The sequence below is a fragment of the Choloepus didactylus genome, chromosome 11 (genome assembly GCF_015220235.1).
Source record: "Choloepus didactylus isolate mChoDid1 chromosome 11, mChoDid1.pri, whole genome shotgun sequence".
Classification (NCBI taxonomy): domain Eukaryota; kingdom Metazoa; phylum Chordata; class Mammalia; order Pilosa; family Megalonychidae; genus Choloepus; species Choloepus didactylus.
In genome coordinates, this window is record NC_051317.1 from 63,130,043 (window position 1) to 63,145,710 (window position 15,668).

A 15,668-nucleotide genomic window follows, 5' to 3' on the forward strand; every position below is an offset into this window, starting at 1 on the left:
CTCAACAGAGGACCCGGGGTGCACAGCCTGGAAGAGGGGCCCACTTGCAAGTCTCAGGAGCCATACGCCAATACCAAGGACTTGTGGGTCAGTGGCAGAGACAAACTGTGGCAGGACTGAACTGAAGGATTAGACTATTGCACCAGCTTTAAAACTCTAGGATCACCATGGAGATTTGAATGGTAGGGCCACCCCCCCTCCCCGACTGCCCAGAAACACGCCCCACATACAGGGCAGGCAACACCAACTACACACGCAAGCTTGGTACACCAATTGGGCCCCACAAGACTCACTCCCCCACTCACCAAAAAGGCTAAGCAGGGGAGAACTGGCTTGTGGAGAACACGTGGCTCGTGGACGCCACCTGCTGGTTAGTTAGAGAAAGTGTACTCCACGAAGCTGTAGATCTGATAAATTAGAGATAAGGACTTCAATAGGTCTACAAACCCTAAAAGAACCCTATCAAGTTCAGCAAATGCCACGAGGCCAAAAACAACAGAAAATTATAAAGCATATGAAAAAACCAGACGATATGGATAACCCAAGCCCAAGCACCCAAATCAAAAGACCAGAAGAGACACAGCACCTAGAGCAGCTACTCAAAGAACTAAAGATGAACAATGAGACCATAGTACGGGATATGAAGGAAATCAAGAAGACTCTAGAAGAGCATAAAGAAGACATTGCAAGACTAAATAAAAAAATGGATGATCTTATGGAAATTAAAGAAACTGTTGACCAAATTAAAAAGATTCTGGACACTCATAGTACAAGACTAGAGGAAGTTGAACAACGAATCAGTGACCTGGAAGATGACAGAATGGAAAATGAAAGCATAAAAGAAAGAATGGGGAAAAAAATTGAAAAAATCGAAATGGACCTCAGGGATATGATAGATAATATGAAACGTCCGAATATAAGACTCATTGGTGTCCCAGAAGGGGAAGAAAAGGGTAAAGGTCTAGGAAGAGTATTCAAAGAAATTGTTGGGGAAAACTTCCCAAATCTTCTAAACAACATAAATACACAAATCATAAATGCTCAGCGAACTCCAAGTAGAATAAATCCAAATAAACTCACTCCAAGACATATACTGATCACACTGTCAAACACAGAAGAGAAGGAGCAAGTTCTGAAAGCAGCAAGAGAAAAGCAATTCACCACATACAAAGGAAACAGCATAAGACTAAGTAGTGACTACTCAGCAGCCACCATGGAGGCAAGAAGGCAGTGGCACGATATATTTAAAATTCTGAGTGAGAAAAATTTCCAGCCAAGAATACTTTATCCAGCAAAGCTCTCCTTCAAATTTGAGTGAGAGCTTAAATTTTTCACAGACAAACAAATGCTGAGAGAATTTGCTAACAAGAGACCTGCCCTACTGGAGATACTAAAGGGAGCCCTACAGACAGAGAAACAAAGACAGGACAGAGAGACTTGGAGAAAGGTTCAGTACTAAAGAGATTCGGTATGGGTACAATACAGGATATTAATAGAGAGAAGGGACAAATATGGCAAACATAAACCAAAGGATAAGATGGCTGATTCAAGAAATGCCTTCACGGTTATAACGTTGAATGTAAATGGATTAAACTCCCCAATTAAAAGATATAGATTCGCAGAATGGATCAAAAAAAATGAACCATCAATATGTTGCATACAAGAGACTCATCTTAGACACAGGGACACAAAGAAACTGAAAGTGAAAGGATGGAAAAAAATATTTCATGCAAGCTACAGCCAAAAGAAAGCAGGTGTAGCAATATTAATCTCAGATAAAATAGACTTCAAATACAGGGATGTTTTGAGAGACAAAGAAGGCCACTACATACTAATAAAAGGGGCAATTCAGCAAGAAGAAATAACAATCGTAAATGTCTATGCACGCAATCAAGGTGCCACAAAATACATGAGAGAAACACTGGCAAAACTAAAGGAAGCAATTGATGTTTCCACAATAATTGTGGGAGACTTCAACACAGCACTCTCTCCTATAGATAGATCAACCAGACAGAAGACCAATAAGGAAATTGAAAACCTAAAGAATCTGATAAATGAATTAGATTTAACAGACATCTACAGGACATTACATCCCAAATCACCAGGATACACATACTTTTCTAGTGCTCACGGAACTTTCTCCAGAATAGATCATATGCTGGGACATAAAACAAGCCTCAATAAATTTAAAAAGATTGAAATTATTCAAAGCACATTCTCTGACCACAATGGAATACAATGAGAAGTCAATAACCATCAGAGACTTAGAAAATTCACAAATACCTGGAGGTTAAACAACACACTCCTAAACAATCAGTGGGTTAAAGAAGAAATAGCAAGAGAAATTGCTAAATATATAGAGACGAACGAAAATGAGAACACAACATACCAAAACCTATGGGATGCAGCAAAAGCAGTGCTAAGGGGGAAATTTATAGCACTAAACGCATATATTAAAAAGGAAGAAAGAGCCAAAATCAAAGAACTAGTGGATCAACTGAAGAAGCTAGAAAATGAACAGCAAACCAATCCTAAACCAAGTACAAGAAAAGAAATAACAAGGATTAAAGCAGAAATAAATGACATAGAGAACAAAAAAACAATAGAGAGGATAAATATCACCAAAAGTTGGTTCTTTGAGAAGATCAACAAGATAGACAAGCCCCTAGCTAGACTGACAAAATCAAAAAGAGAGAAGACCCATATAAACAAAATAATGAATGAAAAAGGTGACATAACTACAGATCCTGAAGAAATTAAAAAAATTATAAGAGGATATTATGAACAACTGTATGGCAATAAACTGGACAATGTAGAAGAAATGGAAAATTTCCTGGAAACATATGAACAACCTAGACTGACCAGAGAAGAAATAGAAGACCTCAACCAACCCATCACAAGCAAAGAGATCCAATCAGTCATCAAAAATCTTCCCACAAATAAATGCCCAGGGCCAGATGGCTTTACAGGGGAATTCTACCAAACTTTCCAGAAAGAACTGACACCAATCTTACTCAAACTCTTTCAAAACATTGAAGAAAATGGAACACTACCTAACTCATTTTATGAAACTAACATCAATCTAATACCAAAACCAGGCAAAGATGCTACAAAAAAGGAAAACTACCGGCCAATCTCCCTAATGAATATAGATGCAAAAATCCTCAACAAAATACTTGCAATTCAAATCCAAAGACACATTAAAAAAATCATACACCATGACCAAGTGGGGTTCATTCCAGGCATGCAAGGATGGTTCAACATAAGAAAAACAATCAATGTATTACAACACATTAAAAACTCGAAAGGGAAAAATCAATTGATCATCTCAATAGATGCTGAAAAAGCATTTGACAAAATCCACCATCCGTTTTTGATCAAAACACTTCAAAAGGTAGGAATTGAAGGAAACTTCCTCAACATGATAAAGAGCATATATGAAAAACCCACAGCCAGCATAGTACTCAATGGTGAGAGAATGAAAGCCTTCCCTCTAAGATCAGGAACAAGACAAGGATGCCCGCTGTCACCACTGTTATTCAACATTGTGCTGGAAGTGCTAGCCAGGGCAATCCGGCAAGACAAAGAAATAAAAGGCATCCAAATTGGAAAACAAGAAGTAAAACTGTCATTGTTTGCAGATGATATGATCTTATATCTAGAAAACCCTGAGAAATCGACGATACAGCTACTAGAGCTAATAAACAAATTTAGCAAAGTAGCGGGATACAAGATTAATGCACATAAGTCAGTAATGTTTCTATATGCTAGAAATGAACAAACTGAAGAGACACTCAAGAAAAAGATACCATTTTCAATAGCAACTAAAAAAATCAAGTACCTAGGAATAAACTTAACCAAAGATGTAAAAGACCTATACAAAGAAAACTACATAACTCTACTAAAAGAAATAGAAGGGGACCTTAAAAGATGGAAAAATATTCCATGTTCATGGATAGGAAGGCTAAATGTCATTAAGATGTCAATTCTACCCAAACTCACCTACAGATTCAATGCAATCCCAATCAAAATCCCAACAACCTACTTTGCAGACTTGGAAAAGCTAGTTATCAAATTTATTTGGAAAGGGAAGATGCCTCGAATTGCTAAAGACACTCTAAAAAAGAAAAACGAAGTGGGAGGACTTACACTCCCTGACTTTGAAGCTTATTATAAAGCCACAGTTGCCAAAACAGCATGGTACTGGCACAAAGATAGACATATAGATCAATGGAATCAAATTGAGAATTCAGAGATAGACCCTCAGATCTATGGCCAACTGATCTTTGATAAGGCCCCCAAAGTCACTGAACTGAGTCATAATGGTCTTTTCAACAAATGGGGCTGGGAGAGTTGGATATCCATATCCAAAGAATGAAAGAGGACCCCTACCTCACCCCCTACACAAAAATTAACTCAAAATGGACCAAAGATCTCAATATAAAAGAAAGTACCATAAAACTCCTAGAAGATAATGTAGGAAAACATCTTCAAGACCTTGTATTAGGCGGCCACTTCCTAGACTTTACACCAAAAGCACAAGCAACAAAAGAGAAAATAGATAAATGGGAACTCCTCAAGCTTAGAAGTTTCTGCACCTCAAAGGAATTTCTCAAAAAGGTAAAGAGGCAGCCAACTCAATGGGAAAAAATTTTTGGAAACCATGTATCTGACAAAAGACTGATATCTTGCATATACAAAGAAATCCTACAACTCAATGACAATAGTACAGACAGCCCAATTATAAAATGGGCAAAAGATATGAAAAGACAGTTCTCTGAAGAGGAAATACAAATGGCCAAGAAACACATGAAAAAATGTTCAGCTTCACTAGCTATTAGAGAGATGCAAATTAAAACCACAATGAGATACCATCTAACACCGGTTAGAATGGCTGCCATTAAACAAACAGGAAACTACAAATGCTGGAGGGGATGTGGAGAAATTGGAACTCTCATTCACTGTTGGTGGGACTGTATAATGGTTCAGCCACTCTGGAAGTCAGTCTGGCAGTTCCTTAGAAAACTAGATATAGAGCTACCATTCGATCCGGCGATTGCACTTCTCGGTATATACCCGGAAGATCGGAAAGCAGTGACACGAACAGATATCTGCACGCCAATGTTCATAGCAGCATTATTCACAATTGCCAAGAGATGGAAACAACCCAAATGTCCTTCAACAGATGAGTGGATAAATAAAATGTGGTATATACACACGATGGAATACTACGCGTCAGTAAGAAGGAACGATCTTGTGAAACATATGACAACATGGATGAACCTTGAAGACATAATGCTGAGTGAAATAAGCCAGGCACAAAAAGAGAAATATTATATGCTACCACTAATGTGAACTTTCAAAAATGTAAAACAGATGGTTTATAATGTAGAATGTAGGGGAACTAGCAGTAGAGAGTAATTAAGGAAGGGGGAACAATAATCCAAGAAGAACAAATAAGCTTTTTAACGTTCTGGGGATGCCCAGAAATGACTATGGTCTGTTAATTTCTGATGGATATAGTAGGAACAAGTTCACAGAAAGGTTGCTATATTATGTAACTTTCTTAGGGTAAAGTAGGAACATGTTGGAAGTAAAGCAGTTATCTTAGGTTAGTTGTCTTTTTCTTACTCCCTTGTTATGGTCTCTTTGAAATGTTCTTTTATTGTATGTTTGTTTTCTTTTTAACCTTTTTTTTCATACAGTTGATTTAAAAAAGAAGGGAAAGTTAAATAAAAAAAAAAAGAAAGAAAGAAAAACAAGGAAAAAAAAATGATGTAGTGCCCCCTTGAGGAGCCTGTGGAGAATGCAGGGGTATTCGCCAACCCCACCTCCATGGTTGCTAACATGACCACAGACATAGGGGACTGGTGGTTTGATGGGTTGAGCCCTCTACCATAAGTTTTACCCTTGGGAAGACGGTTGCTGCAAAGGAGAGGCTAGGCCTCCCTATATTTGTGCCTAAGAGTCTCGTCCTGAATGCCTCTTTGTTGCTCAGATGTGGCCCTCTCTCTCTGGCTAAGCCAACTTGAAAGGTGAAATCACTGCCCTCCCCCCTACGTGGGATCAGACACCCAGGGGAGTGAATCTCCCTGGCAACGTGGAATATGACTCCCGGGGAAGAATGTAGACCCGGCATTGTGGGATGGAGAACATCTTCTTGACCAAAAGGGGGATGTGACAGGAAATGAAATAAGCTTCAGTGGCAGAGAGATTCCAAAACGAGCCGAGAGGTCACTCTGGTGGGCACTCTTACGCACACTTTAGACAACCCTTTTTAGGTTCTAAAGAATTGGGGTAGCTGGTGGTGGATACCTGAAACTATCAACTACAACCCAGAACCCATGAATCTCGAAGACAGATGTATAAAAATGTAGCTTATGAGGGGTGACAATGGGATTGGGAAAGCCATAAGGACCACACTCCACTTTGTCTAGTTTATGGATGGATGAGTAGAAAAATAGGGGAAGGAAACAAACAGACAAAGGTACCCAGTGTTCTTTTTTACTTCAATTGCTCTTTTTCACTCTAATTATTATTCTTGTTATTTTTGTGTGTGTGCCAATGAAGGTATCAGGGATTGATTTAGGTGATGAATGTACAACTATGTAATGGTACTGTAAACAATCGAAGTACAATTTGTTTTGTATGACTGCGTGGTAAGTGAATATATCTCAATAAAATGATTAAAAAAAAAAAAACCCATCAAAACCACTAAAATCAAAAATAAGAAAGATCCCTATGATGAGGAATGTGAAAAAGCCCTTAGCAAATTTGAGAATCTAAAATGTGAAAACTAAAAGTGTTTAAAAAGAAAGAAGAGGGAATCTATAAGAAAGGAATAAGTTTCGTTTTCACATAGAGACAGCATGGAATAAGGGAAATGGAGGCAAAACCAGTTTAAACAAGCCCCAGACAAAGAGAAGAGAGAATCTGCCTGCTCCTTATATGGAAAAGTAACCATAGTTACTGGAATGTAAAGAGATATGAGGTAATATCAGAGGCGGGAACTCACAGCAAAAAAATAAAAATAAAAATTTGGGGGGGATAGGCTGATCAGTTCAAAATCTCAATAATGAGCTAGTTGGCTCTCTGGGATTGGCTGTACAAATTAAAATCTCAAAAGATGAATTAGTTAGTGTTCTCGGATAGGCTGTAACCTCTGTAGTACCCAGTCAATGGGGAAACAGGGCAGGGACTTGCGAATTAGGAGTAGGAGATTGAAAGATCGCCATTCTCTTCCTCTGGCGCGCCAGCCTTCCACGTGTTTGGCTGGATGCCTTATCTTGCAAGATCGTAAATAAATTCTTTTCTCCTCCAGAACTGAAAGAGCGTTTATTCCCTTACAGGTACCGCTTTATTTCCGACAGTATACTAATGTTTCCTCCAGAACTATCTTCTCCAATCCTGCGGAAGGAGGCCCCTCTCCGCCCACAGCCCGCCCTCCTCCTCTCTCACACCCCCTCCAGCAGCCGCAACCAGCCCGGAAAACAACCTGGAACGGCGCTCCCCCGAGCGCTGTTTGCTGCGCAGGCGCGGTGCCCGGACGCGCCTGACTTACTCCCCCGCCAATACTCACCCACCAAGGTGACAGTTAGAATTTTGGCGCCGTCTGAGAGCAGCATCCCAGGCAGAAGGAAGCAGAGGAGAAGAACAGGCTGCCCATCCATGTTCCCCACTATAGAAGCAGCGGAGCTGAGTCCTGGGGTGCGCGCCTTGGGCTGAGCAAAATGATCCGGTGCGCCCTTTTGTGGCACTGAGCGCAGTGCAGTGTGAACTTTGGAAGGAGTTAAAGGCTGGGTCACGCCTGTCTTTTTCTGTCCATTCCCTATAAATAATCCACCACTCCTGCCGCAATTCGTGCTCCATTGGCTATTCTGTCCCCACTCTCCCACACCACGGGAAAGGAAAGGAGGGGTGGGCGAGCTGGACCCGGCTCTGTCCTTGGAATCATCGCCCCTTAACGAAGTCGCGTCGATGACATCTCCACCTCCAAGTGACGAGGACCCAGCTCCCTTTATGGACTCCCTCCCAAACTTATGGTACACCACCTCCTTCGAACTGTCTCTGATAACCTCATATTGTTGTCCCTATTCCCAGTTTCCCTAGGTAACTACTTAAAACTCTCTAGGTAGTGTCCAAAGCTCAACATCTCCCCAGAAACCAATCCACAAGGGAAAACGACCTATCAGTCTTGGATTGTTTCTCTGCAGCCTATTTAGATTGTAACATACCCATGCAAAGGTGCTAGGGTTCTTAAAGAGTTAAACACATCTGAAAGTCCAGGTCTTTTTCTGGAGGACTGAACCTTTAAAGCTGAGAAAACCCTCCTGGATGAACATCTGAAAATAGAATTGGGATCTTTCACAGCTGTAAACTTTGTAAGGCTAGCCCTGAGCAGGGGAGGGCAAGCAAGCCCCGGAAGTTATTTGCATCCTCTGTCCTCAAAACAGGGCTGGCTTTAGGAGAGGGCGGAGAAACTGCTTCAGGGGATTCCCTGTGACTAGGTTGAAGAAGCCCTCTGTATTCTGCATTGTACTATTCGTTGTCTTCTGTCTAGAGGTCTCTTTTTTTATATATAAATATAAAGCATTGGATTCTGATACAATTGTTGATCATTCACATACCATGTCCATTTATTGAGAAAGAGAGAGTGAGAGAAGGGAAACCCTTAACAGTCATTATGAGGCTCCAGCCCACCTGTTATTCTATTACTTTTTGTAATTCATTAGCAAAGATAAGGGATTTGTGAACTAACTCCAAAGGTATTCATTTATTCAAGATTATATTGATAGCTAATTATATACCAGGCACTGTTCTTCTGTCTGGCAGACAGATGCTAAACATGATAACAAATAAAATATATAGTACGTTAGTGGCAAATGCTACAAAGAAAAACAAAGCCAAAAGGAAATATGAAGGGTCAGGTAACAGGAGTGTTAAAACTTTAGATACTTGATTCAAACAAATTCTTAAAAACTATATGAATATCAGAGAAATGAGAGTACAATGCTTGATGATATTAAGTAGTTGTTTTTGATTTGAAGAGGTGTAATAATATTATTGAGGATATGTATGAAGGGATTCCTTGTCTCTTTTTTAAATGCATTTTTTATTGTGAACTTTAACATATATACATATACATAACTTTCAAAGTACGAGTCAACAAGTAGTTAGAGAGCAAATTTCAAAGAACTTGAGCTGTTTCCATTACTGTAAAATATAACATACATACAGAAAGGTGATAATTTTCGATGTACAGCTCAACAAGCAGTTACATAGGTAATTTCAAAAATTGTTATGGGTTACAGTTTCACAGTTTCAGTTTCTTTCCTTATTATGAATTATAGGGTATATAGAGAAAGGTGAAGACTTTCAAAGCACAATTCAATGAGCAGCTATAGAGCAAATTTCAAAGAATGTTATAGGCTACAGTTCCACCATATCATTTACCTCCTTCCAGCTATTCCAACACCTCAGCATCTAAAAAAAAGTATATATATTTACATAAAGTTTCAATATTCATAAAATTTTGTTAAATCTTATCTTGTTTGTTGCTACCCCTTCCCCTCAATCTCTTTCTCCCTTTTCAGGGATGTCTGGGTAGTAACAACCCTAACTTGTTCATATTGAAAGAGGGTGTCAATGGTATGGGGAAGGGAGCTGTATCTGATTGTTCTTAAAGAGTCTGTTGGCTCTGGGTTTTAGAACTTGTCTGGCATAGGAAACTCTGGTGGATTTAAGTTTCTGAGAGATAAAACTCAGTGAGTGAATCCTTTATAGACTCTCAGGTAGGGACCTAGGAATTTGGGGACCACTTTTGGTAAGCGCATGGCTTACTATGGCCATTTGGGATGTCTAGCTGGAGCTTGCATAAGAGAAACCTCCAGGAAAGCCTCTCAACTCTATTTGGGATCTCTCAGCCACTGTAACCTAGGCGTGTTACCTTTCTTTTTCCCCCTTTTGGTCAAGTAGGCATTTTCAATCCCTTGCTGCCAGGGCCAGGCTCATTCCTGGGAATCATGTCCCAGGTTGCCAGGGAGATTCATTCCCCTGGGAATCATCCATCATTGGGGGATGAGGAGGATGGGGATGGTGGGGGGGCGGTTAGTTAATGAGTTTATTTGCCGAGTTGGGCTTAGAGAGAGAAAGGCCACATCTCATCAACAAAAGAGGTTCCCTGGAGGTGCTTCTTTGGCATAATTGTAGGAAGACTCAGCCTCCCATTTACAGCCCGAAGTTTCACAAGAGCAAGCCGCAGGTCAAGGGCCTGATTTTTTAAGTAGTGGGTTTCTAATTTCACTTAATATATGTTCTATCCCAAGAAAAATGGTCAGTTTCTTACATTATCTTCACTTAGTTGTACCATCATCACTCTCAACTTTAAACAATTATCATTACATAAAACTTCCTAGAGCTCTTATCAGCTGCTAATTATTCATCCCTAGTATTAGTGCAGTGTTGGTAAGATATTCCTATTAAATATAGTCGATAATATGTAATTGGTAGTTTTTCCATACACCACTCTGTTGTTAACCCTCTGCACCAGTGTCTTACCTTATAAGTATATCATGCTAATACTTACTTAGGTTTGTGGTGCTACTCTGTGGGTTACATGCCCTTAAACAACCATTTATGAACATGTTCACCTTCCATATGTCACTGATACTTGTAACCCCATTAACGAACCATAGTCACACCTGACCATTTCCATACCATTAAGTTCACCATCATTATCATATCTGTATATCTTAGATTATCATTCCGCCATCGCTAACTTCTGTCTATCTCTTGGTACCCTATATTCTACATTATAAGACACTTATTTTACATTTTTCACATAGTTCACATTAGTGGTAACATACAATATCTCTCCTTTTGTGCCTGGCTTATTTCACTCAGCATTATGTCTTCAAGAGTCATCCATGTTGTCATATGTTTCATGACCTTGTTCCTTCTTATTGCTGTATGGTATTCCATCATATGTATACACCCCATTTTGTTTACCCACTCATCTGTTGGAGGACATTTGGATTGTTTCCATCTCTTGGAAATTGTGAATAATGCTGCTATGAGCATCAGTGTGCAAATAACTGTTCATGTCACTGCTTTCAGATCTTCTGGGTATATACTGAGAAGTGAAAATACTGGATTGTAACACAACTCAATATCTAATTTTCTGAGGAGCCACCAAACTGTCTTGCACAGTGGCTGTATCATTATACAGTTCCATCAGCAAAGAATAAGTGCTCCAATTTCTCCACATCCTCTGTAGTATTTGTAGTTTCCTGTTTGTTTAATGGCAGCCATTCTCATTGGTGTGAGATGATATCTTATTGTGGTCTTGATTTGCATTTCCCTAGTAGCTAGTGAAGATGAACAATTTTTTATGTACTTTTTTAGCCTTTTGTATTTCCTCTTCAGAGAAATGTCTTTTTGTATCTTTTGCCCATTTTATAATTGGGCTGCACAAACAGTTGTAGGATTTCTTTATATGTGCAAGATATCAGTCTCTTATCAGAGACACGGCTTCCAAATATTTTCTCCCATTGTGTTGGCTGCCTCTTCACTTTTTTGACAATTTCCTAGAGGCACAGAAGCTTTTGATTTGAGGAGTTCTCATTTATCTATTTTTTTCTTTTGTTGCTTGTTTTTGGGTATAAGGTCTGAGAAGCTACCTCATAATACTAGGTCTTGAAGATGTTTCCCTACATTATCTTCTAGGAGTTTTATAGTACTGTCTCTTATGTTGAGGTCTTTGATCAACTTTGAGCTAATTTTTGTACTGGGTGTGAGGTAGGAGTCCTCCTTCAATCTTTTGGATATGGATATTCGATTCTTCCAGCCCCATTTGTTGAAGAGACTCTTCCGTTCCAGGTCAGTGGATTTGGGGACCTTATCAAACATCAGTTGACTGTAGATCTCTGGGTATATTTCTGAATTCTCAAAAAAATTCCGTTTATCAATATGTCTATCTTTGTGCCAATACCATGCTGTTTTGACTGCTGTGGCTTTAGAATAAGCTTCAAAGTCAGGAAGTGCAAGTCCTCCCACTTCATTTTTCCTTTTTAGAATGTTTTTAGCAATTCAAGACCCCTTTTCCTTCCAAATAAATTTGATAACTAGCTTTTCCAAGTCTGAAAAGTAGGTTGTTGGAATTTTTTTGAATTGCATTGAATCTGTAGATCAGTTTGGGTAGGATTGACATCTTGATGATGTTTAGCCTTCCTATCCATGAACACAGAATATCTTTCCATCTCTTTAGGTCCCCCTTTATTTCTTTTAGTAAAGTTTTGTAATTTTCTGTGTAGAGGTCTTTTATGTCCTTGGTTAAGCTTATCCCTAGGAACTTGATTTTTTTAGTTGCTATTATGAATGGAATTTTTTTCTTGAGCATCTCTTCAGTTCGGTCATTTCTAGTGTGCATTAATGCTGTATCTTGCCACTTTGCTGAATTTATTTATTAGCTTAAGTACCTCTGTCATCAATTTCTCAAGATTTTCCAAATATATGACCATATCATCTGCAAATAATGATGGTTTTACTTCTTCCTTTTCAATCTGGGTGCCTTCTATTTCTTTGTCTTGCCAGATTGCTCTGGCTAGAACTTCTAGCACAATGTTGAACAATAGTGGTGACAGTGGGCATCCTTGTCTCATTCCTGATCTTAGAGAGAAGGCTTTCAGTTTCTCACCGTGGAGTATTATGCTGAATGTGGGTTTTTCCTATATGGCCTTTATCGTATTGAGGAAGTTTCCTTCAATTCCTACCTTTTGTAGTGTTTTTATCCAAATAGGATGCTGAATTTTGTTGAATGATTTTTCAGCATCTATTGAAATGATCATTTGATTTTTCCCTTTTGATTTCTTAATGTGCTGTATTACATCAATTGTCTTATGTTGAACCACCCTTGCATGACTGGGATGAAGCCCACTTGGTCATACTGTATGATTTTTTTAATGTGTCTCCATATTCAGTTTGCAAGCATTTTGCTGAGAATTTTTCTATCTATATACATTAGAGAGATTGGCCTGTAGTTTTCCTTTCTTTTAGCATTTTTATCTGGTTTTGGTACTAGAGTGATGTTGGCTTCATAAAATGAGTTAAGTAGTGTTCCACTTTCTTCATTTTTTAAAATTCAGTTTTATTGAGATATATTCACATAGCATACAATCATCCATGGTGAACAGTCAGCTGTTCACAGAACAATCATATAGTTGTGCACTCATCACCACAATCAATTTTTGAACATTTTCCTTACACCAGAAAGAATAAAAATATGGATAAAAAACAAAAGTAAAAAATAACACCCAAATCGTTCTATCCTCCCCATCCCATCCTATTTTTCATTTAGTTTTTGTCCATATTCTTCTACTTATCCATTCATACACTGGATAAAGGGAGAGTGAGCCACAAGGTTTTCACAATCACACTGTCACACCATGTAAGCTACATAGTTATACAAGTGTCTTCAAGAATCAAGGCTACTGGGTTGCAGTTTGACAGTTTCAGGTATTTCCTTCTAGCTATTCCAATACACTAAAAACTAAAAAGGGATATAGTGCATAAGCATGCCTTCCAGAGTGACCTCTCAACTCCATTTGAAATCTTTCAGCCACTGAAACTTTATTTTGTTTCATTTCAATTCCCCCTTTTGGTCAAGAAGATTTTCTCAATCCTGCAATGCCGGGTCTAGGCTCATCCCCAGTGTTGCCAGGGAGATTTACACCCCTGGGAGTCAGGTCCCACATAGGGCAGAGGTCAGTGGCTTCACCTGCTGAATTGGCTTAGCTAGAGAGAGAGAGAGACAGAGGGCCGTATCTGAGCAACAAAGATGCTCTCTGGGGTTGCTCTTAGGCATAATTATAAGTAGGCTTAGCCTCTCCTTTGCAGTAACAAGCCTCATAAGGTCAAGCCCCAAGATCGAGGGCTGGCATACCAAATTGTCAGTTGTCAATGTTTGTGAGAATATCAGCAATAACCCAGGTAGAGACGTCCAACATTTCTGTATTTTTTCTCAACTCCTCAGGGAGGCCCTGCAAATATATTTTCATTCTCTGCCCAAATAACTTTGGGATGTATCGCTATTTCACACTAACCTGTACAAACCTGCTAGATCTCACTTCCTATTCAAAGTTCCACATAATTATGGTGTTTGAGTAAACTGACCATATAAGTTAAAGTATTTAGTGTGCTATAGAAGATATATATCCTGCACCAAATTAACATCTCTTCCCTTGGTCTCACACAGAAGTTGAAGTTTTAAAACATAGTCAATATCATCCTTTACCCTTTGGCCTAATTTGCCTTAGTCCTAACCAGATCTGCTTCAGTCATATCTCTAATTGAATTTTGGACTCTTTTTCAGCATTTTTAACAGTAGCTGTATGCACTAATACTGACATTCATAGCTGCCAAGCTCTAGCTCTGAGTTTCAGGTGTCACACAGATACCCAAAGTTCCAGAGACCGACCAGGTTATACACAAAGAGATCAGCATCTCAGAATTAGGTGATAACCATTACAATTTCAGAACAGATTTGACTGCTCTAAGAGCTTAAAATCTAGGGACAATTACAATAAGCTTTCCCCTGACAAGCTGTGCTCTAATATTCAATTCTCAGAGTTTACACTTTGTAGTTAGTCCATATTGGTGAGACATTATCATGTTTGTCTTTTTGTTTCTGGCATACTTCACTCAAAATGTGGTCCACAGGATCCATTCACCGTGTTGCATGTCTCGCAGCCTCACTCCTTCTCGCAGTTGTTCAACATTCCATTGTATGCATACACCACAGTTCAACCATTCTGTTCATGGGTCGATGTACCCTTAGGCCACCTCCACCTATGGTAAATCATGAATACTGCCTCCATAAACACCAGTATGCAAATGTCCATTCATGTCCCTCCTCTCAGATCTTCCAAGTATATACCCATAATGAGTTTGCAGGACCTTATGGCACCCACAAACTTAGCTTCGTGGAACTACCACACTATCCTCCAAATAGGCTACACCATTCTACTTATATTTTTTCCTACAATTCTGTAGAGATATATTCATATACCATACAATCATCAACAGAGTAAAATCAGTTGTTCATAGTATCATCATATTGTTTTGCATTCATCACCATAATCAGCACTTGAGCATATTCGTTACTATGAAAAAATTTTCTGTTAAAGAATAATAAAAAAGATAATAAAAATATACAATTCAATACAATATAATAGTAAATTCAGACAATAACACCCCTACCAAGAATCCCTTATCCCTAACTTATATCCCCCTCTCATATACATTTAGCTTTGGTATATTGTCTTTGTTACATTTAATGGAAGCGTATTACAATGTTACTATTAACCATACACTCCAGTATGCTTTGATTATATTTTTTCCCCAATACCAACCATTTTTCAACACTTTGTGAAGACATTCATTTGTTCTTCCACATGTAAAAACGTTTTTATATTTGTAAATTTAGTCACAATCATTGACCACTCTAGTTTTCACTAGTGTCCCAGTCTTAATCCTCTATCTTTACTTCTGGTATCATAAATGCCCCTAGCCCTCCTCTTTCAACTTTACTCACAGATATCCTTATTCAGGATACTTACAATATTGTGCTACCATCACACAGTATTATGCTATCTATTTCTGGATCTATACAA

The 15,668-nt window shown here is 38.8% G+C and overlaps 1 protein-coding gene across 1 annotated transcript in view; it reads right to left on the bottom strand.

Moving 5' to 3' along the window:
- Positions 1-7,942, bottom strand: part of LOC119506091 (UDP-glucuronosyltransferase 3A2-like) — a 45,644-nt gene extending 37,702 nt beyond the window's left edge. Inside the window, exon 1 of the mRNA XM_037798967.1 lies at positions 7,580-7,942. Within this exon, the coding sequence (XP_037654895.1) occupies positions 7,580-7,670 (91 nt within the window). The 5' untranslated portion in view covers positions 7,671-7,942. The remainder of the gene's footprint in view (positions 1-7,579) is intronic.
- Between the last annotated feature and the right edge of the window lie 7,726 nt (positions 7,943-15,668).